The 22,504-nt window shown below is 48.6% G+C and overlaps 1 protein-coding gene across 2 annotated transcripts in view; it reads left to right on the top strand.

Moving 5' to 3' along the window:
* RPRD1B (regulation of nuclear pre-mRNA domain containing 1B) overlaps positions 1-14,731 on the top strand; it is a 53,226-nt gene extending 38,495 nt beyond the window's left edge. For both annotated transcript variants that reach the window (XM_058177181.1, XM_058177183.1), the window contains 3 exons: positions 2,307-2,433; positions 3,821-3,996; positions 14,181-14,731. In XM_058177181.1, coding sequence (XP_058033164.1) covers positions 2,307-2,433; positions 3,821-3,996; positions 14,181-14,330 — 453 coding nt within the window. In that variant the 3' untranslated portion in view covers positions 14,331-14,731. The remainder of the gene's footprint in view (positions 1-2,306; positions 2,434-3,820; positions 3,997-14,180) is intronic.
* The last annotated feature ends 7,773 nt before the right edge of the window (positions 14,732-22,504 follow it).

The raw sequence follows: 22,504 nt of genomic DNA, 5'->3' as shown, positions 1-22,504 counted from the left end.
AATTGTGGGCAGCTGCCACCTGGGCGAGCAGTGAGGGCAGCAGCGGAATCTCATCCCTGGAATTTCTCCAAAATAACAGAGGCCGGAATTTCGAGACCTGGCCAGATAAGCCCAGTTATCTCCGGGTTGCTTGGCTGCCTGGCTACCTGCCCTGCATTCCCTGGCAAATCTGCAGCACCTTGCAGAGTCTTTAACGTGGCCCCCCTCCCCTCGCCGGGGGTCTTGTGGCCCGTCTCTCTTCAGAGGGCAAAGGACTTGAAAGGCAGCCTTCCATTCAGCAGAAAAGCAGCTTTATCCCGCTCCCTCTTGGAGGGGCCTCTTAGCCTTCCTGGGATGGAGCCGTGGCCTTAAATTCCATGTATTCCACTGAGGAGTTGCAGATGTCGGGCTTCAAAGGAATACCACGCGAAGGAAGGAGAAGATCTCTGGAAAGCACCGGTCTTCCTTTGAACTTTCAAGACCCGCATCTGGTACCCCCACCCCCAAAAGTCCTGGCTTTCCCCCTGTAGAAACACAGCCTTTGAACTCTGGGAGAGGAACCAGCGCTCCAGGACAGCAGGCTGGCGGAGGCGCTCTCAGAGCTTGCCAAATGGGTCGAATGTTCAGAATTTTTGAGACAGGAATTGAGCAGGTCATCACGATCCTTGGTAGCCCTTGTTTAAATATTACAACACTGGATGGCGGGGGGGAGGGGTGTTTCCCCCTTGCCTTTCATGTCTACAAGTAGTCTCAACTTACAAACCATTTGTTTAGAGCTACAAACTTCTTCTAAAAACCCTGTGATCCCTTGCATCGGGGTAGAATTGGGGCAACTGAATGGAGCTAGCAGAGAGCCGGATGCCCTTCCTGTCACCAATGCAGACTTCTATTCAGCAGATATATTCTCAGAGAGAGAAATATCTGCCTCTACCTAGGATCGAACTCACAGCCTCCTGATTGTGAGGCGAGAGCTCCACCTCTAGGCCACGGCACCACTTCTTTAGAGCTACAGTGGTGCTGTAAAAAAGTGACTTAACGATCAGTCCTTACATTTCCAACCATTGCAACGTCTTCCCATAACCCCACGATCCAAATTCAGGCCGCTGGCATGTATTAAGGATGTTTGCACGGGGTCACCCTTTGTGACCTTCCCAGCCAGCTTCCGACAAGCAAACCAGTGGGGAAGCTGGGCTCACTTAATGACCATAGGATTCACTTAACAACTTTGGTGATTCACTTAATGAAAAAGAAAGCCAGGAGGCCGTGAATTCTAGTCCTGATATAGCCCCAAAAGCCAGCTGGGTGACTTTGGGCCGGTCCCTCTCTCAGCCCAGCCCGGCCCACCTCACAGGGTTGTTGTGGGGAGTAGAGGAGGAGGAAGGAAGAATATTAATTATGTTGGCCACCTTGAGTTATTTATAAAAATAATAGTCGGGATGGAATAAATGAATAACAATTATGGCAAAAAGCCACCAAGCTTGGCATGACTCACTTAAGAGCCACCTTGTTGAGCCATGGAAATTCTGGTCCCGATTTTGGTTGTGAGCTGAGTCGGTCCCAAAGAAGCAATCAAGGAAACTCTAAGTTGCATTTTTAAACCGAGCTGCTACCCTGGTTCCTTAGAGGAAGGTTTTAGCGAGTGTCGACCTAGCCATCCCTTCCAAGCTGATGGAGCTTGGCTGAGTGTCACCTGGGCAGGTAAGTATGCAGGGAGAGAGAGGGCTGTCCCCTTCCTGACAGGGAGAACTGTTAACCAGGGGAACAGCCTGCCTCCGGAAGTTGTGGGTGGTCCATAATGGGGGGGTCTTCAAGACGGCCATTTTTCTGGAATGGTATAGGGCAGGGGTCTCCAAACTTGGCAGCTTTAAGACTTGTGGACTTCAACTCCCAAAATTCAAAAGAGAGAGAGAGAGGAAGGAAGGAAGGTAGGGGAAAGAAAGGGAAGGAAGGAAGAAAATAGACAGATGGAAGGGAAGGAAGAAAAGCGAGAAAGAAGGAGAACAAGAAAGAAAAAGACTCCCAGAATTCTGGCAATTAAAGTCCACAAGTCTTAAATTTTGGAGACCCCTGGTTGAGCAAAGTGTTGGACTAGAAACCCTCCAAGGTCCCTTCCATCTTTATTACTCTGTTACCTGCTCGGGCAGCTTAGGGGACTCTGGATGACATCAGCCAAACAGCGGACCACCTGTGTCCAGGGCCCCTTTCTTCCTCCTGACTCGGAGGGCCTGCGGGTGGGGAGAGCTTTGGGGGAGAGGGGCCAGAAGCAGAGTGCTGGGGTGTCCCTGGGGAAGCCACAGTGGCCATCTTGTTCTGTCTCCCCTGGGCAGGCAGAGGACTTGATCAAAGCCCTGCAAGACTTGGAGAACGCAGCCTCGGGCGATGCCACAGTGCGGCAGAAGATTGCTTCTCTTCCCCAGGAGGTTCAGGATGTGTCCCTGCTGGAGAAAATCACAGGTGAGCCTCTGATCCGAAGGCCGGAGCCAGTCGGCTGTGTTCCGTCCTCCTCCGCCTCTGTCTGAATGATTAATTAGCTGGCACTATCAGCTCTGGCGGCAAAAGAGCCAGCGTCTGCCAAGAGCCCTCGTTATCTTCCACGACGCTGGTGAGTCACAACCTTCAGCTCTAGTCAATCAGTGGATTTGCCTGTTACAAAGAGACACACCAGCTCCTCGCTGCCTTTTATATCCTGTGAGGTGTGGCTCCATGACTCAGCACTTCCTAGGCCTGCCCCTCCCCTGCTTCTGTTCCCTCCTCCTGCCTACGAAACCTAGGGTCCAGCCAAGCCTGATTGCTGTCAGCTGGGTCTGCAGGTGTGGCCTGGGGTGGGGAAGAGTCAGGGGATGGAGGCCTCGTTATCTCCTCCACCTGGCCTGCTTCTGGCTCCTGGAGCTGAGCCAGGGAAGTCCTGACGGCCCTTCCCCCTCACTGTCCAAGTCACTTTCTGGCAGCAGGGCCGGCTCGGGGGGACATAGACAGAACAAGCCGAGAGAAACCTAAATAAACTTGGAAGGGTTCTGGGTCAGGGGTCTCCAACCCTGGTCCCTTTAAGACTTGTGGATTTCAACTCCCAGAGCAAAGCTGGCTGAGGAACTCTGGGAGTTGAAGTCCACAAGTCTTAAAGGGACCAGGGTTGGAGACCCCTGTTCTGGATGGTGTGTAAGAGTTTCAGTGGGAAGGGGAAGGGGAAAAGTCAGAGGTAGAGAATCGTGGCCCCTCTAACACTTGTTTTATTTATTAATTAAATTTCTTGTGGACTTCAACTCCCAGAATTCCTGGCTCAAGTCATAAAAGGACCATAATTGCCTTACACAATGTAAGCCACCCTGAGTCTTTGGAGAAGGGCGGAATATAAATGTTAAAAAAAAAAAAAATTCCCCACCCCAGGTATAATTCCTCAACCACCATTTGTTTATTGACAGTTTGGAATTACAATGGCCCTTGAAGAAGCCACAGCCTAAACTCATGTTTACTGTCAAAAACTGTTGCAAACACACACACACCCCGCACCCTCCAGGATCACATGATCACAATTGGGACGCTTGGCAGCTGGTTCCCATTCGCAACTGGTTGTGTTGTTCTGCCATCATGTAATTGCAATTTATCATGCTTTCTTGCCAATTTCCAGCAAACAATAACAACCACCACCACCAATTAGGGCAACGGGGCAAAACTCACTGAACCAGTGTCTCATTTAGCATCCTAAATTTTGGGCTCTCGTAAGTTGAGGACTACCTGTACTGTGTGGTTGTTGGTGTCTAGAGAAGGACGGCCGCTGCTTGTCAGCAACGCGGAAGGGGTTAGCGTGGCCTCCCCGTAACACGCTTACCGCTTCTGTGCGCAGACAAAGAGGCAGCGGAGCGGCTGTCGAAGACGGTGGACGAGGCCTGTTTGCTGCTGGCAGAATACAACGGGCGGCTAGCCGCAGAACTCGAAGACCGGCGCCAGCTGGCACGCATGCTGATTGAATACACGCAGACCCAGAAGGATGCGCTGACGGAGAAGGAGAAGAAGCTAGAGGTGAGCTTGGCTGTTCTGACCCAGCTCCCCAAAGACGACAAACCCTCTGTAGTTGAAGCAATGCTTCCTTTATGAGGAGCGTTTCTCTCTCACCGCAGGCTAAGAAGTCTGTCCAGCCAGGAGATGAACAGTTGTCTGCCACGTCTATTCATCTCCGCCCCCTGCCTTTTACCCCCAGAGATAGGGCGGGGCTTCGCTAGCAGCAGTGGCTCTTCCGTCCCAAGGACCGGCCTATAGATTTCCACTGCTCTCCTCTCCACTGCCTTCTGCACATCCACGCATATGGCTTGGGACCCAGCTGTTCTTACTCTTCCTCATCAGCCACCTCCAGACCTAGGAGCTGTTGATCTCCATCTGAGGGCTGATGGATGGCCCAAGCTCTCGCTCTCTCTCTCTCTCTCTCTCTCTCTCTCTCTCTCTCTCTCTCTCTCTCTCTCTCTCTCTCTTGTGGCCTGTCAGAGATCCAGGCCTGGGTGACCTCGGGGTGGGGTGCGTTGCCCAGCCTCCCCACCCCTTGCAGAAGCTCCTGGGGGAAGGGGTTGCAACTGACTTCTTGGGAGACTTCTCTAGGACAAGCAGGACAGGACATCACCTGGGTCATTGCTCCGAAACAGGCCTGACCTCCGTGGCACATTGGAGCAGACACGGGAAGGTCTTCCATTGTCCTGCTTGCGCGGCCCTCTGTCAGGAGTGGTGTCGTCCTTGGCAAACTGCCAGGGCTTCAGCGAACACTCTTGAGAGCAGTTGTGGGCCCCCATCATGACTTTGGGACCTATGGACTTCCAACTCCCAGAATGCCTGAGCCAGCGTAGCATAGCATAGCGTAGAATAGAATGGAATGGAATAAAATAGAGAATGGAATGGAATTGGGAATGGGAATGGAAAGGAATAGAAAATAGAACAGAACAGAACAATAACTTTGCTGTCACTTTGAATGTACAGTAATCGGTATTCATTAAAATGAAATTTCATTGCATACAGCTCCCACTTTCAATATACACTACACAGACATGACATAAATAAATAAATACAAAATTATGCATATACCCACCTATGTTATATGACACAGAAAGACAGCACAGTCTAGTTTGGATGTATACATGTACACGGCAAGAGAAATGAATCTTGCGAGTTTCCCAGACGGATGGCCTAGGGAACAAAGCTCTTACAGAATCTGGTAGTCCTGCTAGAAATATCTCGAAACCTCCTCCCAGACCGTGAAGTGGGTGTGTGGGTCTCTAACAAGGCTTTGAGCTCTAAGCACATAGCACTTATAAGCAGTATCCTGAATGATGGGAAGCGAGCTTCCTATAATCCTCTCCACTGTCCTCACCACTCTCTGTAGGGACTTTCTATCTGTGGCGCTGCTGCCGCCACCAAACCAAACAGGGATCCAGTTGCTTAAAACCAGATTGTTGGGGGCAATAAGTTGACTTTGTATATAATATACAAATGGATGAAGACTATTGCTTGACACAGTGTAAGCCGCCCTGAGTCTTTGGAGAAGGGCGGGATATAAATGCAAATAATAATAATAATAATAATAATAATAATAATAATAATAATAATAATAATAATAATAATAATAATAATAATAATAATAATAATAATAATAATACGCTCTCAATCGTGCCTCTGTAAAAAGTGGCCAGGAGAGAAGGACAAAAGTGTGCTCTTTTCATCCAATGCAGGAAATGCAGACGCTGGTTTGCATGCGTCACTAAGGATGACATGCGGAGCGACCAGTTCAGATTGTTGGTTATCTCCACCCCCGGATACTTAATAGATCAGCACCCCTACAACTGCATCCTTTTTTTTTTATTTGCATTTATATCCCGCCCTTCTCCGCAGAGTCAGGGCGGCTTACATTGTGCTAAACAATAGTCTTCATCCATTTGTATATTATATACAAAGTCAACTTTTATTGCCCCCAACAATCTGGGTCCTCATTTTACCTCCCTTATAAAGGATGGAAGGCTGAGTCAACCTTGGGCCTGGTGGGGCTTGAACCTGCAGTAATTGCAGGCAGCTGCTGTTAATAACAGACTGTCTTAGCAGTCTGAGCCACCAGAGGCCCTTGACACGGAGTGGGGTATGACTACACATGCCTGACTCAGGAATTCTGGGAATTGAAGTCCACGGGCCCTCAAGTTGCCATAGTTCTTGAGGGACGTAGCCAGGTGACCCGGAGGAGGGACAATCCTTCCTTTCTTCTTCTCCCTCAGTCCACCTTCCCTCCTTCCCCACCCAATCCTTGTGCAGAACTTTGCAGGCAGACAGGTGACCTCATTTGGCCTCTGGTTGCCATTTGGGAAACGACAGGTAGCCCTCGGCTCATGACCACGGGCCCAAATTTTTGTTGCTAAGCGAGACATTTGTTAAGTTACATCTTACGTCCTTTCTTGCCACAATTGTTAAGTGAATGTGGCTTCCCCACGGTCTTAACTTATCAGGTGGTCGCAAAAGGGGATCACACCACACACGTACACACACACACACACACGGACACTGTAACCGTCATAAATATGAACCAGTTGCCAAAGAAAGTTTCTGAATTTTGACCCTGGGGGATGCTGCAAAGGTAAGTGTGAAAAACGGTCACAAGTCACTTTTTTTCAGTGCCGTCGTAACTTTGAATGGTCACTAAATGAACCGTTGTAAGTCGAGGACCGCCTGTACATGCCAGTTGTCAAGTGCATGAATTTTGATCATGTGACAGCGGATGCGGCCGCCGTCCTCCGTGTGAGAACCGGTCATAAGTCACTTTTTTCAGTGCCGTCATAAGTTGGAACAAATGGCTGTAAATCAAGGAGGTAGTCCTCAACTTACAACCGTTCATTTTAGTGACTGTTGAAAGTTACAACAGCACTGAAAATGTGACTTATGACCATTTTTCACACTTATGACCGTTGCAGCATCCCCATGATGATCACATGATCAAAACTCAGACACTTGGCCAACGACTCCTATTTACGACGGTTGCACCGCCCTGGGGGTCACATAATCCCCTTTTATGACCTTTGGCCAAGCAAAGTCAAGGGGAAGCCACATCCACTCAACAACCAGGTTATTTGGGCCGGTTTAGCTCACGCTGGTAAAAGCCTGTTATTAAGAACACAGTAGCCTGCAATTACTGCAGGTTCGAGCCCGGCCCAAGGTTGACTCAGCCTTCCACCCTTTATAAGGTAGGTAAAATGAGGACCCAGATTGTTGGGGGGGCAATAAGTTGACTTTGTAAAAATATACAAATAGAATGAGACTATTGCCTTATACACTGTAAGCCGCCCTGAGTCTTCGGAGAAGGGCGGGGTATAAATGTAAACAAACAAAAAAAAAAAAATTGACTCATCGACTGCAATGATTCACTTAACAAACGTGGCGAGGAAAGTCGTGAACCAGGGCAAAACTCACTTAACAAATGTCTCGCTGAACCACAGAAATTTTGTGCTGAATTGCGGCCATAAATCGAGGACTGCCTGTACCTGCACCAGAAACATCTGTTATGAGATGAGCGTACAGCAGACATTAATTTTGTCAAGAGTGCTTAATACCTGACCATATAAGGGAAACATCTGGATCGCTGGCTTGTGATCGTCCCAGATCTTACAAAACAGGACTTCACGGAAAGGGGAAGCTTGGAGCCAACTTCCAGCAGAGATAGCGGCTCCTTATTATCCGAGTTTAAACATGCCTGGGATAAGCGCAGGCCCATCCTCTGACCAGAATTTGAAAAGAATAAACTCAAACTCGGGGGACCCCTGGCTCTTTTTCTGCCGTCCGTTGTCTACGTTTCAAATGTTCCCAAGTAATTCTCCAGCTATCCAGTTATTAAAATACCCTGTTTCCCCAAAAATACAACCTACCCCGAAATTAAGCCCCAGCCTGATTTTTTAACATGTACACTTAACATAAGCCCTACCCCAAAAATAAACCCTAGTGAAGGGAGGGTGGGCGAACACACATGGGCTGACGGTATCCGGCAGCAGCCACAGCCCCTGCAGCACAGGTGAGCTGAGTACCTGCGCAAGCAGCAGGCGGAAGCAGAGGCAGGGGGGAGGAGGCAGGCGATCTGGACGTGCTGTGGAAAAACCGAGCGGTGGTGGGCCGGAGTGGCGGCTGGCTGCAGGAGGCTCATCTTACCGGCAGCAGACAGAGACAGAGGTGCGGGAGGAAGGCAGGCAATCCGAACACGCCGCATGGGCCGCGGGAAAGCTGATCGGCGGTGGGCCGGACGGCAGGCAGCCACGGGAGGCTCATCTTCACGTCTATCAGCTTCGCATCTATCGGGATCTCCTGCCTTCCTCTCTAGGCAGCCCCAGAGTGCGTCGACCAAGGGACCAATGGGCTGCAGCTGCTGTCGGTCCCCATGTGCTTGCCGCCTCTTGTGCGCGCTCCGGGGGTCAGGGTGCCCAGCCGGGTTGATCACCCTGAAATCGTGTTTCTCCAAAAATAAGCCCTAGTGCTTATTTTGGGGGCCAAAAGAAAATAAATAAGACCGGGTCTTATTTTCGGGAAACACGGGTAGTTAATTCTCCTCTCGCTGGGGCTGGGGCTGGCGATTTAATTGTTAAAATTCAAATTTAGAGGTTGCTGCTGACTTGGCCATTCCTTGGCCCACGCCGATTGCAAATCCGTGTGATTCCCATAAAGCGCCTGCATGGATTCATCATGTTTCTTGACCCGGGAGGCCTGAAATGGTCCTGAACTCTTGAGCCCCTCTGACTGGGACCTCTTTTCCCAGGCGTGAGTCACGCCTGAACTCGCTCCCAGCTGGGTAGGTGGGTGGGTGGGTCTGTCCAAAAGTGGGGGGGCGGGGCTAGAAAGGCATCCATGTAAACCACAGAGAGAGAAAGTGAAGGGTAACGGGCTCCCTTTTGGAAGGTTCGAAAGGACCTGCTGGAAAAAACGAAGCAGGGATTTATTCACTCTCTGTTGCAGCCAGATCAAGAAGAATGTGAGATGCTCACAGCCCACTGCAGGCTCCTTGACTTACGACCATTCCTCCAGCAACCCAGGGCCTCTCCCAGCCCCTCAGGCAGCCCGTGCTCCGCATAACGATTGCAATGCAGAGAGCCGGGATCGCATGGAAAGGGGCCTCGTTTTACGAGAGCTGCAACTAAACGACTGAAATTCTGGACTCCCTTTTGATGTAGTAATGTAATGATGTAAGTCAAGGTCTACTGCATTACGATGGCTGTAAGCTAAAGACCATAATGCTGGGCTCAGTTGAGCACAGGTAGTCCTTGATTTACAACAGTTCGTTTAGTGCCTGCTCAAAGTTACAACAGCACTGAAAAAGGTGACTTGGGATCGTTTTTCACACTTACGACTGTTGCAGGCTCCCCTCAGTCACCTGATCAAAATCCAGATCCTTAGAGAGGGCTGTAAAGCACTGTGAAGCGGTATATAAGTCTAAGTGCTATTGCCACCTTCCTTCCTTCCTTCCTTCCTTCCTTCCTTCCTTCCTTCCTTCCTTCCTTCCTTCCTTCCTTCCTTCCTTCCTTCCTTCCTTCTTCCTAAAGGTTGACTCCTCCTTCTACCTTTCTAGGGTTGATAAAACGAGGACCCAGATTGTTGGGGGCCATAGGCTGAGTCTGTAAACCGCTTAGAGTGGGCTGGAAAGCACGGTGAAGCAGTATAGAAGTGCATATATAGCAAGGGCTGTTGCTAGTGCTATTCATTTTTTTTCTTTCTTTTTTACTGAAAAAGTTTTAGAAAACAAACAAACATTTTTCCCCCTTTTCCCCCCCCCTCAAAACCCCTTCCCCCTCCCTTCCCCCCTCCCCCGGCTTCCCGGGTCAATCACAAGGTACTATTACACATAAACCAAACATAGACTAAGATTTTCCCTTCTAACCCAATTAGCCTCATCCGAGTCTCTTCATTTCCTAACCTCCCCCATAACATTCTAAAATAATACATCCTAATTATTCAAAGGCAATCTGATAGTAGTGCTATTAATTTTCATTTTGTTGGAGGGGGGCCATTGTTTTTTCATAGACTCTTTAAAAAGCTGAAATTCCCTTGCCAGTTAACGCTGGACCTAAGCCCCAGGGGTGACCCCTGCGTTTCTCAGACGCTCCTCTCCTCTCCTCTCCGCGGGGCCTTTACAAGCCGAAATTAATTTCTGGGTCCGGCTGCATCTTCGCTTGAAGTTGCTTCCTTTTAAGGGGATTTTGAAATCTCTTGCGGATGGAGACCGACTATTCCAGCAGAGCCGGGGAGGGGGGGAGGAATCCGTTGGTGGACCAGTGCCGCTCGGGGTTTCCAGTCATCTCTGTGTTTTGTGGGGTTGGGAATTTCGCAGATCTCCTTGGGACGAGATCAGAGGGCTGATACCAATGGAAGCCTTGGTTCTGACAAACTCTGTTCTCCTGCGTGTTTCCAGCTATGCAGAGGACCTGGGGGAAGAGAGGTCCTCCGAACAGAGCTGTGCATTTCTCATGGGTTCCCATGGTGGCTTCTATGGGATTCCCCTGCTTTCCCCTGTACGGTTAGTCCCTCGATTTACAACCGTTTGTTTAGTGACCGTTTGAAGTTGCAGCAGCACTGAAAAAAAGTGACTTGCGGCTGTTTTCCACACTTAACGACCGCTGCAACTTCCCCATAGTCAGGTGATCAAAATTCAGGTGCTTGGTAACTTGACTCGTATTGACAACGGTCGCAGTGTCCCCAGGGGACCCCTGATCCGCTTTTGCGACCTTCTGACAAGCAAAGTCCATGGGGAAGCCAGATTCACTTAACAACCGCAGTGACTCCCTTAACTGTGGCAAGAAAAGTCGTAAAATGGGGCAAAACCCACTTAAGGAACGTCTCACTTAGCAACAGAAATGTGGAGCTCAATTATGGTCATAAGACAAGAGTTCCTTGTAGCTGAAGAATTGCAGAGAAGCTCCTAGCACGTTTTGCTTGAGGGTAAAGACTTCGTGTCATTTCCCTTTGGAAGGAAGGAAGGAAGGAAGGAAGGAAGGAAGGAAGGAAGGAGAGAGAGAGAGAGATGGCTGGGGGATTCTGGGAGTTGAACTCTGCCTATCTTAAAGTTGCCGAGATTAAGAACAAGGCCTTTATGAGATGAGGAGGAAGAAGGCGAGGGTCTCCCTTAAACCCCCCGGGGGAAGCTGCTGACTGGGGCTCTTACAGGTGAAGCCTTGCTATTATTTCAGATGCCTTAGATCAGTTCTCCTCCTCCTGCCTGATTTACCCCTCGTCCTCTCGGATTTGGGACATGGAAGAGCAATAAATTGCATCCCCTTCCTTTTCCTCCCTCCCTCCTTCCTTTCTCCCCTCCCCTCCCCTCCCCTCCCCGTCCTAGGGCAGCCTCCATCTTAGCTTTGGGACTTGGCTCCTGGCTAGAAAGAGAATAATGTGTAATCTCAGCTGTATCATCCTTTTTTCCCCACCAGGATGATCAGAGAGTCCAAAGGGGCATTTTTCCCCAAAGGCAACTGAGCTTTGCTTTTTTCCTTGAAGATGTTTCGCTTCACATCCGAGAAGCTTCTTCAGTTCTGAAGCTTCTCATTTGCTAAGAAAAAGCAAAAACAAAGTCCTTTTGAAAGAAAGGAAAAAAGCACCTTTGGGAGAACCGTGGCCTGGAGGGTTGAGAATCTCCAGAGGGTTTCCTCCGTCCCAAATAAATCAGCTATTAACTCTTTCCTCCTCCCTCAAACCGAGTCGGGGCCTTACAGAGAGAGATGTGCAGAGGAACAGAAAAGGCCCTCTGAGTGTGTGTGTGTGTGTGTTGGAAAACATTGAGTCCGAACCCCTGCCATTCTCTTCCCTACCTTTGCCACCTCCCAGGCTCCCTGCCGCAGCCAAAATAGAATGGGCAGATGACTTGGGAACTCTTTCAGCTGCAAGGGTTATAAATAGTTTAAAAGCTGCCATTAATAGACATATTTTAGCCCACAGGCAGCCTGTTTGTGTGTGTCTCACTCTCTCTTAGGGATAAATGCTTCTTAGAGACATTTATTTCACAAAAGCAACCACTTTATACTGCCCTATTTTATTAGTGATTTATCTGTATGTTATGCTGCTAATTTTAAGAAATAGATGATCCTATCTATCTTCCTTTTGCTACTATCCTTCCTTTCCTTTCCTTTCCTTTCCTTTCCTTTTCCTCCTTCCTTCTCTCTCTCTTTCTTTCCTTCTCCCTCCCTCCCTTCCTCCTTCCTTCCTCCCTTCCTCCCTTCCTTCCTTCTTTCCTTCCTTCCTTTCTCCCTTCCTCCTTCCTTCCTCCCTTCCTCCCTTCCTTCCTTCTTTCCTTCCTTCCTTTCTCCCTTCCTCCCTTCCTTTTCCTGTCCTGTTTCTCTCTCTCTTCTGGAGGCATTGCTTGTGCAGGTCTTTTGCGGCTGCCCCATCTCTCCTCTTAACATCCCCATAGCTGTGCTAAGAGGGCAGATCAGAGCTTCCTGGAGCCGTGGCTTCTTTGGGGCCAGCGTGAGGCCTTCCTTCAGAAAGCTGGGGGGGGGGAGGGGGTTTCACGACTCTTCTGTGTGGCAGCCACATCTGTGCTGTGGTTTGAGAGTGCTGTGCTTGGGGGTGCATTTTACAGCTTTATGTATTTATTGATTAAGACAATTCAAGTGGCTGCCCAATTCTCTCATGGTAACTCCAGGCGTGTTAGAGAAGTAAAAGGGCCGGAATAGCTCAGGCTGTTAGAAGCCTGTTATTAGAACACAGTAGCCTGCAATTACTGCAGGTTCAAGCCCGGCCCAAGGTTGACTCAGCCTTCCATCCTTTATAAGGTAGGTAAAATGAGGACCCAGATTGTTGGGGGGGCAATAAGTTGACTTTGTATATAAATATACAAATAGAATGAGACTATTGCCTTACACAATGTAAGCCGTCCTGAGTCTTCGGAGAAGGGCCGGATATAAATGTAAATAAATTAAAAAAAACAAACAAACCTGGAAAGCACAAAACTCAATGACCTCCTCCCCTCCTCCTGGTGACAACAGTCCCACCAACCCCTTGATTGGGCTCCGTATCTCCCTGGGGTCTCCAGTGGGTTTCAGACAGTCTTACCACCAGTTCACCGTGCACATGCGCCTTCTGCACATGCGCCCAGCCTTGAAAACGTGGCTAAATAGGACAGCATAGCACCGTGGCGGGTGGGTAGGCCCAGCTGCGATCTCTGCTACTGGTTCGAGCGAATTGGTCCGAATTGGCTGAATGCCACCTGTGGTCTCCAGACTCGCTGGCGGAATCCCGTCTTCGGGGCCTTTCAAAAGAGAGCGAAGGCGGGGCCCGTCCTTATCTTAGCAGGGATGATGTTCTGTGGAAGGAGCCACCACGGAGAAGGCCCTTCATCTTGGTCCCACCAGAGGGGAGACCTGTAACAGCTTCTGCCTCCCCTCTCTGGGGGGGTCAGGTGGATGTGGCTGAGAGATGACCGTCCTTCAGTGTCTTAAAAACTTTTGGGCACCACAGACCAGTTCCTCCGCGGAGAGAGTTTTTTCCATGGACCAGAGGGAGCCAGGTTTCCGTCTGCTGCCTGCATCCCATGGATGGGGCTTCCGTGGCCTGGTTTCAGGCATGCCGTGGTCCGGTGCCGGTTAACAGACCCACAGGGGGGGAGGGTTGGGGACCCTGTCTTAAAAGTTTAAATCAAGGCAACTGGACCAAAGTTTATTAAGACCAAGATGTTTCCTTCCTCATCCAAGTAACTTATCCAATGAAGAACTCATTCAGCACTAAAGAAGCTTCCTGGACAAGGAGCGAAACATCTTCAAGGAAAAACAAGAATCCAGTTGCCTTTCGGGGGAGGGAAAAAAAGCACCTTTTGGGGCTTATGTTTTGATTTTGATTTTTTTTTAAAGTCTTACTTATATATGATTTTATTGGTTTTTCAAAATATAAAATACAAAGAAAATAAAGGCACTGATTTCGGACTCTCTTTAGCACAGGAGAAGATGACAACATTACCACCACAGCAGTCGGCTTTTACACAGCAGCACGTACAAACCATTTCTATAACAAGAAGCCTGTCTGGTTAACAAAAAACAAAATGTTTTGATTTTTAGGGACCGTTTTTGCATTCTGATGTTTGAGCGCACACCGCTAAAGAGTCTCTTTTTTGAGGCAGTTCAGAACTTCCACCAAAGTTCAGAAATGTGAGAGAATAAATAAGATAAGTAAATGAATGAATTTCCTCTCCCTCTTTCTCCCTCTTCCCCCCTTTGCAGGAATACAAGCAGAAACTGGCCCGAGTCACCCAGGTGCGCAAAGAGCTGAAGTCTCACATCCAGAGCCTGCCGGACCTGTCGCTGCTGCCCAATGTCACAGGCGGGCTGGCGCCCCTCCCCTCTGCCGGGGACCTTTTCTCTACTGACTAGGATACAAAAAGGGGGGGGGAGAGGGTCTGCCTTGCTGCCCACCTGTCCCAGCACTGGTACCAGACCCCTTTCGTCAGGATGAGGGATCCTCGCAGGAAGCTGAGCTCAGAAGGGACGGGCAGAGGACCCGCCATGCGCCCATCTCCATCTCCATCTTGGCTGGTGCCCAGCCAGGTGACCGGAGGGGGGTGGCGGGAAGGGAGGTGGGCACTGAAGGGCATCGCCTCTTGTTTTGGGGAGAGGAGCCGAAGGCGTCTTTCTGGAGGAAAATTCTGGGCATTTCCGGGGGTCACAAATCATGTGTGCCCAGGGCCTTTGAAGAATTTTTGAGCTCTGTGTTGGTTTTATTTTTCTTCTCCTGTATTTGACAAAAAACAAAACAAAAACTGGATTGTTTTGAGGGGTGGGTCAGTGTCGATTTTTTTTTTGTGGTGGTGGTGTGGGAACCTGTGAGTCAGGAATGGCAGGGGCAGCTGCTTGAGGGATCAGCCCAGGGGAGCTTCTTCCCCGCTTCACTGGGACCCCCAGATCACCTCCCCCCTCCCCCAAATCAGCTCGGGTGGCCCCTTCCCCTGCTTTCAGCCCTGGGACCTGGGGGGGGGGGAGGATCGGTGAAAGCCCCTCCTGCTCCCCTTCCCCACTTTCCCAGGTCTCTCCTTCCTCAGCATTAAACAGAGGTAAGCGTGGAAGATTCAAATTGATGGGCTTTAGTAAAGCATCTCCCTTCCTCTTCATCTCCAGAGCTGTGAAGCTTCCCAGTTAATCCCCTTCCCAGTCTGCGGGAAGGACAGGAATAGTCAGTGGGTACATTTTCTGCGGCCCCCTTGCAACAGAGCCCATGGCCCTGGATCTCCCCCACCCCCCAGGTCAGACTATCCCCTGCATGCGGGTGCTTTCCATTTTGCAACACAGCTAACATAGAAATGCAAGCATTCATTGCGCCATGAGATCCCCCACCGAGGACGGGGAGGGGGGCTTTTCTGCTCTTTTTCGCATATTTGGTGGCCATAGGTGTCATCCTCTCACCTCTTCTTTAGAGTGAAGGTTCTCCAACCCTGGTGACTTTTAACACTCATGGACTTCAACTCCCTGCATTCCCTGGGACTAATGCATTCCTTTTCATGCATAGCCCCCTTGCTTACTCTCTTGTAATCCTTTCCTCTGCAATCTCAGCTCTAAGGAGTGACAGGAAAAAAAAAATCCAAGCATGGCCGGCTGAGGAATTCTGGGAGTTGGAGTCCACCAGTGTTAAAGTGGCCAAGGTTAGAGATCCTCTGCTTTAGAAGACTTTTGATCAAATCCCTTTACTCTCCTGGCATGGAAGGATTGGGAGTCCCTCCCCCACCCACCCACCCAAATCCCTTTCTCAGGGTGGCCGCTTTGGGCCGCGAGTTCCACGTTCTCCGTCCGCTCGGCCCAATTTGGTAGAGAAGGCACAACTTCCAGTGGTCTTTGAGTCTGGAAGCAAGTAGGGCTGATCCCCTTCGTAGAGCCCACCAGCAGCCCCCCTCCCCTTGTGCACGCAGATGTGCAACCGAGCGTATCCGAATCGCAGCGTTCCCACTTCCAACCCCCCTACCCCCCCACCCCGGATTATTCCATCCTTGGTTTTACAGTCATTTGAAATCCACTTGATTTTCGAGGTCGAGGCAGGACCTGTGACAAGACCCCTCCCCCAACCTCTGCACTGTGTGGTCTTTTTGGCTCAGATCTGATCCGTCCCCGAGGCATTTTCTTAATCCTGTACATGAATCAATTTAGAGATTTAGAGGGACAGGCTGTCCTTTTAGCCGCGGTATATTCTGAAATGTCTCATAAATATATTTTTGAATAAAGAGGGTGTCATTCGGTGGGCAAGAAGCCGCTTCCTTGCGTTCTTTTTTTTTTTCCCTCCTGGAGCCAAATAGACCCTGGAGATGAATTAATAAGTTTTCAAAATCTAAAGCAAGAATATTTAACTTTGGCAACTTAAAGACCTATGGACTTCAACTCCCAGAATTCCTGAGCCAACTAAGAGGTAGACTTCAACTGCCAGGGTGCCCCAGGTTTTGGGAGTGGAAGTCCACCCATCATAAAGGGTTTTTTTTTCCCCCAAAAAAAGGCAAATGGACTTCCTTGATATTTTCTTTGAAAATGTTTCCCTTCTCATCCAAGAAGCTTCTTTGGTTCTGAAGACATTTCTTGAATGAGAAGAGAAATGTCTTCAAAGAAGAAGAAAAAACACCCAAGAAAGTCCGGTTCCTTTTGGAAAAAGAGCAACTTTGGGACAAAATATCTGCTCTGTTTTAAAAAAAGAAGAAAAAGGGGGAAATACTCCTAAAAGTAATATAGGTATAACATATAATGAACTGTTGTGGGAACTAGGTATAGCTAGTCTAATGAAAAGGAGGAGGGGGTGACGACATGACATCTTCCAATATTTGAGGGGCTGCCAAAAAGAAGAGGGGGGGTCCCCCTATTCTCCAAAGCCCCCAAGGGCAGCAGAAGCAGCAACGGATGGAAACTAACCAAGGGGAGAAGCAACCTGGAACTAAGGAGAAATTTCCTAGCAATGAGGACAATTAACCAGTGGAACAGCTGGCCACCAGAAGTTGTGGGTGCTCCAACACTGGAGGTTTTGAAGAAGAGCCTGGGGAATTCTGGGAGTTGGAAGTCCACAAGTTACCAAGAATGGGCACCCCGATCTAAACTTTGAAATTCAGTTTTTGGATGGTCTTATACTGACAGCTTTTATACTGGTGGAAGATGGATCAGCACACGTAGTCCTTGAGTTACGACCATAATGGACCCTGACCATTAAGTTATTGCCGTCATTAAGTGAGGTGTGAGATTGACTCGATCAGAGACCGCTATCCCTGCCCTCCCAAAACTTACCTTTCCTTGCACACTGCAGATATTTAATTGCTATGGGTTTTTTAATCTATTTTATCCCGGCATTAGGTCCTTTGCAGGCAGTCCTCGACTTAAAGCCACAATGGAGCCCCAGACTTGTTGCTAAGCAAGACATTTGTTAAGTGATTTTTGCTCCATTTTATGACCTTTCTTGCCACCGTTGTTAAGTGAATTCTGGGTCCCCCACTGACTTTGCTTCTCAGAAGGTCGCCAAAGGGGATCACGTGACACCCCCCCCCCAAGGACACTGCAACCGTCATAAATGTGAGTCATTGGCCAATTGTTTAAAACTTTGACCACGTGACCATGGGGGTGCTGCACTGGTTGTAAAACGATATTTCAGTGCCGTTTTAACTTGGTAACCAAGTGAACTGGTTAGTTGAGGAGCCTTTGTATTTTAGGGTGTTTTTTTTTAATTTTCTTTTATATGGTCCTAAGGTGAATCGATGTAAGATTGAAATCCTGGTTTGCCCCATTGCAGAGTAGAAACAGATCCTATTTGATCCCCATTCCAGCTGCCTGCAGCAGATTTATCTGTCTGTCTGTCTGTCTATCCTCTCTCTCTCTCTCTCTCTCTCTCTCTCTCTCTCTCTCTCTCTCTCTCTCTCATCTATCATATCTATCTGTCTTTCATTTCTATCATCTAATCTACTGTATATCTGTTTATCTTTATCTATTGCCTATCTACCTATCTGTGTGCGCGTATCTATCTATCTATCTATCTATCTATCTATCTATCTATCTATCTATCTATCTATCTATCTATCTATCAACTTTCTACATCTCCCATCTCTCTTACGTGGTTCTGTTTGGTTTACAATAGCATAATAAAACGACATAAACACATGAATAAAAACACAGATTAAAAATGGCGTTTAGAACAAAGTAAAACCTATTTGGGCATCGATTAGCTGGGTGCTTCATTCTGGAACTACTAGTTAAGATTTGGCATTCTCTCCCCCATCCCCACACCTCCTTTTCTCTGCCCCCCCCCTTCTCTCTTGGTTTTATATCTTTGAGGTTCCTGTGGCCCTGTGCTGACTTCCTTGCCTCCTTTTTTGGCTGGTGTGGGACACAAAGGGCTGTACAAAAATACTTTTGGCTGACCACGTTGTCTGCACCCAAGCCACTGTGGCTTGGAAACCCCGCTCAGTGGCTTCATGGAGCAGACCCAGCCAAATCATTAAAGGAGAATATTTGTAGCTCAGGGTTGAAATGAGGGGACCTTGGTACTCTCTGACCTTGGGGTTTTTTTTTGCAGATATTTCATGACCCAACTAGGTAGCATCATCAGTGTTAGAAGGGAGGGGAGTTGTGGGGAAGTGGAGGAAGAGGAGGGGAACTGCTGGGTCCTTGGTGCTCTCTGAACTTGGCTGTTTCCTTGCAGATATTTCATGACCCAACTAGGTAACATCATGAGTGCTAGAGGGAAGGGAGGTTTGTGGAGATAGGAGGAGAAACAGGAAAAGAGGAGGAGGAGGAAAACCGGGGGGGGGGTTTCCCTTGCTGTTCTCTGAGTTGGTTCTTTTACAGACATTTCATGACCCAGCTAGGGAACGTTAGTGTAAACCCCCACTCCCTTCTAGCACTGATGATGTTACCGAGTTGGGTAATGAAACATCTGCAAGAAAACAACCAAGCTCAGAGATCACCAGGAATTGCACGGTCCTCCTCCTCCTCCTCCTCCTCCTCCTCCCACCTGGTTGGATGGTGTCTTCTTCATGAGGTTCAAAAGCTATGAGCAAGAAGTGGACCAGGCAAGCTGGTGGCTCCAGGAAAGCCTGCCCAATAGGGTTTTTCACCCACCCACCCTTGGCTTTGAAGAGGCGAGGCAGAGGCTGGGCCAAAAAACTCAAGGTTCAGCTACCCAGCACGGAAGAGGAGGAGGAGGAGGAGGAGGAGTTCCAATGGAAAGGAGGTCTGAAGAAGAACATCAGGATTATTTATGGGCTGGGAGGGAGGGTCAAGCTGACCCAGTACAGAGCTTCAGGCGCTGTCCCAAAGAGAATATTTTCAGCTCAGGGTTGACCTGGGGGGTGAGCTTGGCTGCAGATGTTTCTTGACCCAATTAGATCACTGTCAGGGCTAGAAGGTGGGGGGGGGAGGACTGCATGGTGCCCTTGATGCTCTCTCAGATTAGTTTTTTTTTCCTTGCAGATGTTTCATTACCTAACCAGGCATCATCATTGTCATCATCAGGGCTAGAAGGAAGGGGGTTTGCAGAAAAGAGGAAGAGGAGGACTAGCACTGATGATGTAGCCTAGTTGGGTCATAAAACGCCTGCAAGAAAACAGCCAAGCTCAGAGAGCACCAAGGACTCCACTGCATTTATATTTTTATGACAGAAAATTAGAATAGAATAGCATAGCATAGGAATAGAATAGAATAGACTGGAATGCAATGGAATGGAATAAGCCAAGTATGATTCGACACAAGGAATTGGTCTTTGGTGCAGATGCTCTCAGTGTACATAAAAAGAGAAGATACATTCTTTTTTATTTTATTTTATTTTGTCACAACAGTATACACAAGCATCAACATAAATCAACAGAATATCATATAATATGAAAATAAAAAATAAATATAAACATATATATGAGCAAAAGTATGTAATAATTTGATATAATGAAAGGAAACATCAGGACAGGAACGGTAGGCACGTTTGTGCTCTTGTGCACGCCCCTTATAGTCCTCTTAGGAATGGGGTCAGGTCAATGGTAGAATCCTAAGGTACAAACGTGTGTGGACGTCTGAATAAGTCGCTGCAGTGTGACAAGGGTGGGCCCTACAAATGTGAATTGCTGCCTTGACTGGTGCCTGTACATGCCAGGATGAGGGCAGGGGGTGCAAGGGTGAAGCCCACGCTTGTTGTGGTGCAGCCAGTCAGGAGAACCTACAAATGGGGAATCTGGCTGGCCCAGTGGCCAGAGTGCAGCGACTAGCCAAGGCAGTGGTCAGCCCCCATTGAAGGGCTGTCATGCAAGCCACGACAGGCAACTTCTTTCTCACAGCCAGCATGTTCCCCAGGGGGACCCCAGGCCCAGAGCCTGGAGGAAGGGGTTTCAGGTCAACAAACTTGAACTAAATGACTCCTCCCTATTTCCTCCCCTTCGGCTAGACTGGAATTTGCACGGTTTTGTTTTTTAAGTGGCACCCTTAAAACAAAAAAGCTACCCAGCAAAGATAGGAGGTCTAAATTAACTTTCTTTATCTGAAGAGGGGTGTGTTGTGCAGCATTTCCTCCCAGCTAGATAGGAGCCAGGCCAACGGTTCCTCCAAGTGTTCAAAACACAGCCCACTGAATTTCAGATAAGGGAATAGCAAGGATGAGACAGAAAGAGAAAAAGACAGAAAGAAAAGAAAGAAAAGAAAGAAAAGAAAGAAAGAAAGAAAGAAAGAAAGAAAGAAAGAAAGAAAGAAAGAAAAAGAAAGAAAGAAAGAAGGGGAGACAAAGGGAGAGGGAGAAAGAAATGGGGAGAGAGAGAAAGAAAGGGGGAAGGAAAGAGAAAGAGCAAGGAGTGGGAGAGAAAGAAATAAATAGGGAGGGGGGAAGGGGAGAGAAAGGGAGAAAAATGGAGGGAGAGAAAGAAATGGAGGGAGTGGGAGAGGGAAGAGAAAGAAAGAGAGATAATAGGAGGGAAAAAGGGGGCACCAGGGGATAATGTACAGCATTGGTGGGGTTGGGTGAGTTGAGAGATCGTTGCCCCCAATTCCTTGGTTTCTGCAACCCCTCGAGAGCCCAAGGATGCCCCCTGCCAGTTACCACCGTGGCCCCAGGTAGAGCTCCCTGCACCAGCTGGCAAAAGTGACCAGCGGGAGACTATCGTCCATCGTCAGGACTGACCCCCTGAAGTTCTGGGAAGGAAAACTGATTAGCTCAACAGCGTGAGTCCAACCCCCTACTCAGAGCATTCTGGACAGGAGGCGGTCTGGTCTCTTCTTAAAAGCCTCCAGTGACGCAGCCCTCACAACCTCTGGAAGGAAGTCATTCCACTGGTTAATTCTTCTAATTGTCAGGAAGTTTCTCTTTAATTCCAGGTTGCTTCTGTCCTTGATTAGTTTCCATCCGTTGCTTCTTGTTCTTCCTTCTGCTGCTTTGGGGAATAGGTTGATCCCCTCTTTGTGGCAGCCCCTCAAATATTGGAACCCTGCTATCGTGTCATCCCTAGTCCTTATTTTCATTAAACTAGACATATCCAATTCCTGCAAATGTTCTTTATATGTTTTAGCCTTCAATCCCCTAAATTAGAATAGAATAGAGCTGGAAGGGACCCTGGAGGTCTTCTAGTCCAGCCCCCCACCCAAGCAGGAGACCCTACACCATTTCTGACCGATGGCAGTCCAATCTCTTCCAGTGATGAAGCTCCCACAACTTCGGAAGGCGACTTCCGTTCCACTGGTTGATTGTTCTCCCTGTCAGAAAATTCCTCCTTATTTCCAGGTTGAATCTCTCCTTGATCAGTTTCCAGCCATTCTTCCTTCTCTGGGCTTCGGGTGCCTTGGAAAATAGCTTGACCCCCTTCCTCCTCTCTGTGGCAGCCCCTCAGATATTGGAAGATGCTATCCTGTCTCCCCTGGTCCTTCTCTTCACTAGACTAGACAGGCCCAGTTCCTGCAGCTGTTCTTCATATATTTCATCCTTCAGTCCCCTCATCATCCTGGTTGCTGTTCTCTGCCCTCTTTTCTAGAGTCTCCACATCTTTTTTCTATATCCTGGTGACCTGAACTGGGTTCAATGTCATGTCTTCCCCCAACCACAGCTCGGGTTGCCCTCTCTTGCCTGGCTTTGCTGGCTGAGGGACTCTGGGAATTGAAGTCCACAAGTCTTAAAGGGATCAAAGTTGGAGAGCCCTGCTTTAAACCCCCTTCAGCCAGCAGCCTCTTGGCACGCAGGTTGAGTTTTTTCCAACAGCTTCCCTTTGCTGAAATAGGAGTCTCCTTGTCCCTCCACCTTGACTGGAATTGGTGTCCTCCACCCCCTCACCCCAGCTTTTTTGGGGAACAGAGGTCAACCATCAGGTGGCTTATATAACATTGATTAAAGCAAGAGTAACTGGGAAGGCCTGGTCTTTCCAAACCAACCAACCATGGCAAAACTGAATTAAATATCAGCAGGTTGGGAAAACCCACCGCGTTTTAGTATTTACTCTCTCTATCCTCCAGATCTAAAAGGACCTGGAAGGCCAAGGTTTAATTATGGGATCCTTGGTGCTCTCTGAGCTTTGTTATTTTCTTGAAGATGTTTCATTATCTAACAAGGTAACATCATCAGTATTAAAAGG

This window comes from Ahaetulla prasina, chromosome 3 (assembly GCF_028640845.1).
Source record: "Ahaetulla prasina isolate Xishuangbanna chromosome 3, ASM2864084v1, whole genome shotgun sequence".
Classification (NCBI taxonomy): Eukaryota; Metazoa; Chordata; class Lepidosauria; order Squamata; family Colubridae; genus Ahaetulla; species Ahaetulla prasina.
This window is presented reverse-complemented; position numbering and strand designations above follow the sequence as displayed.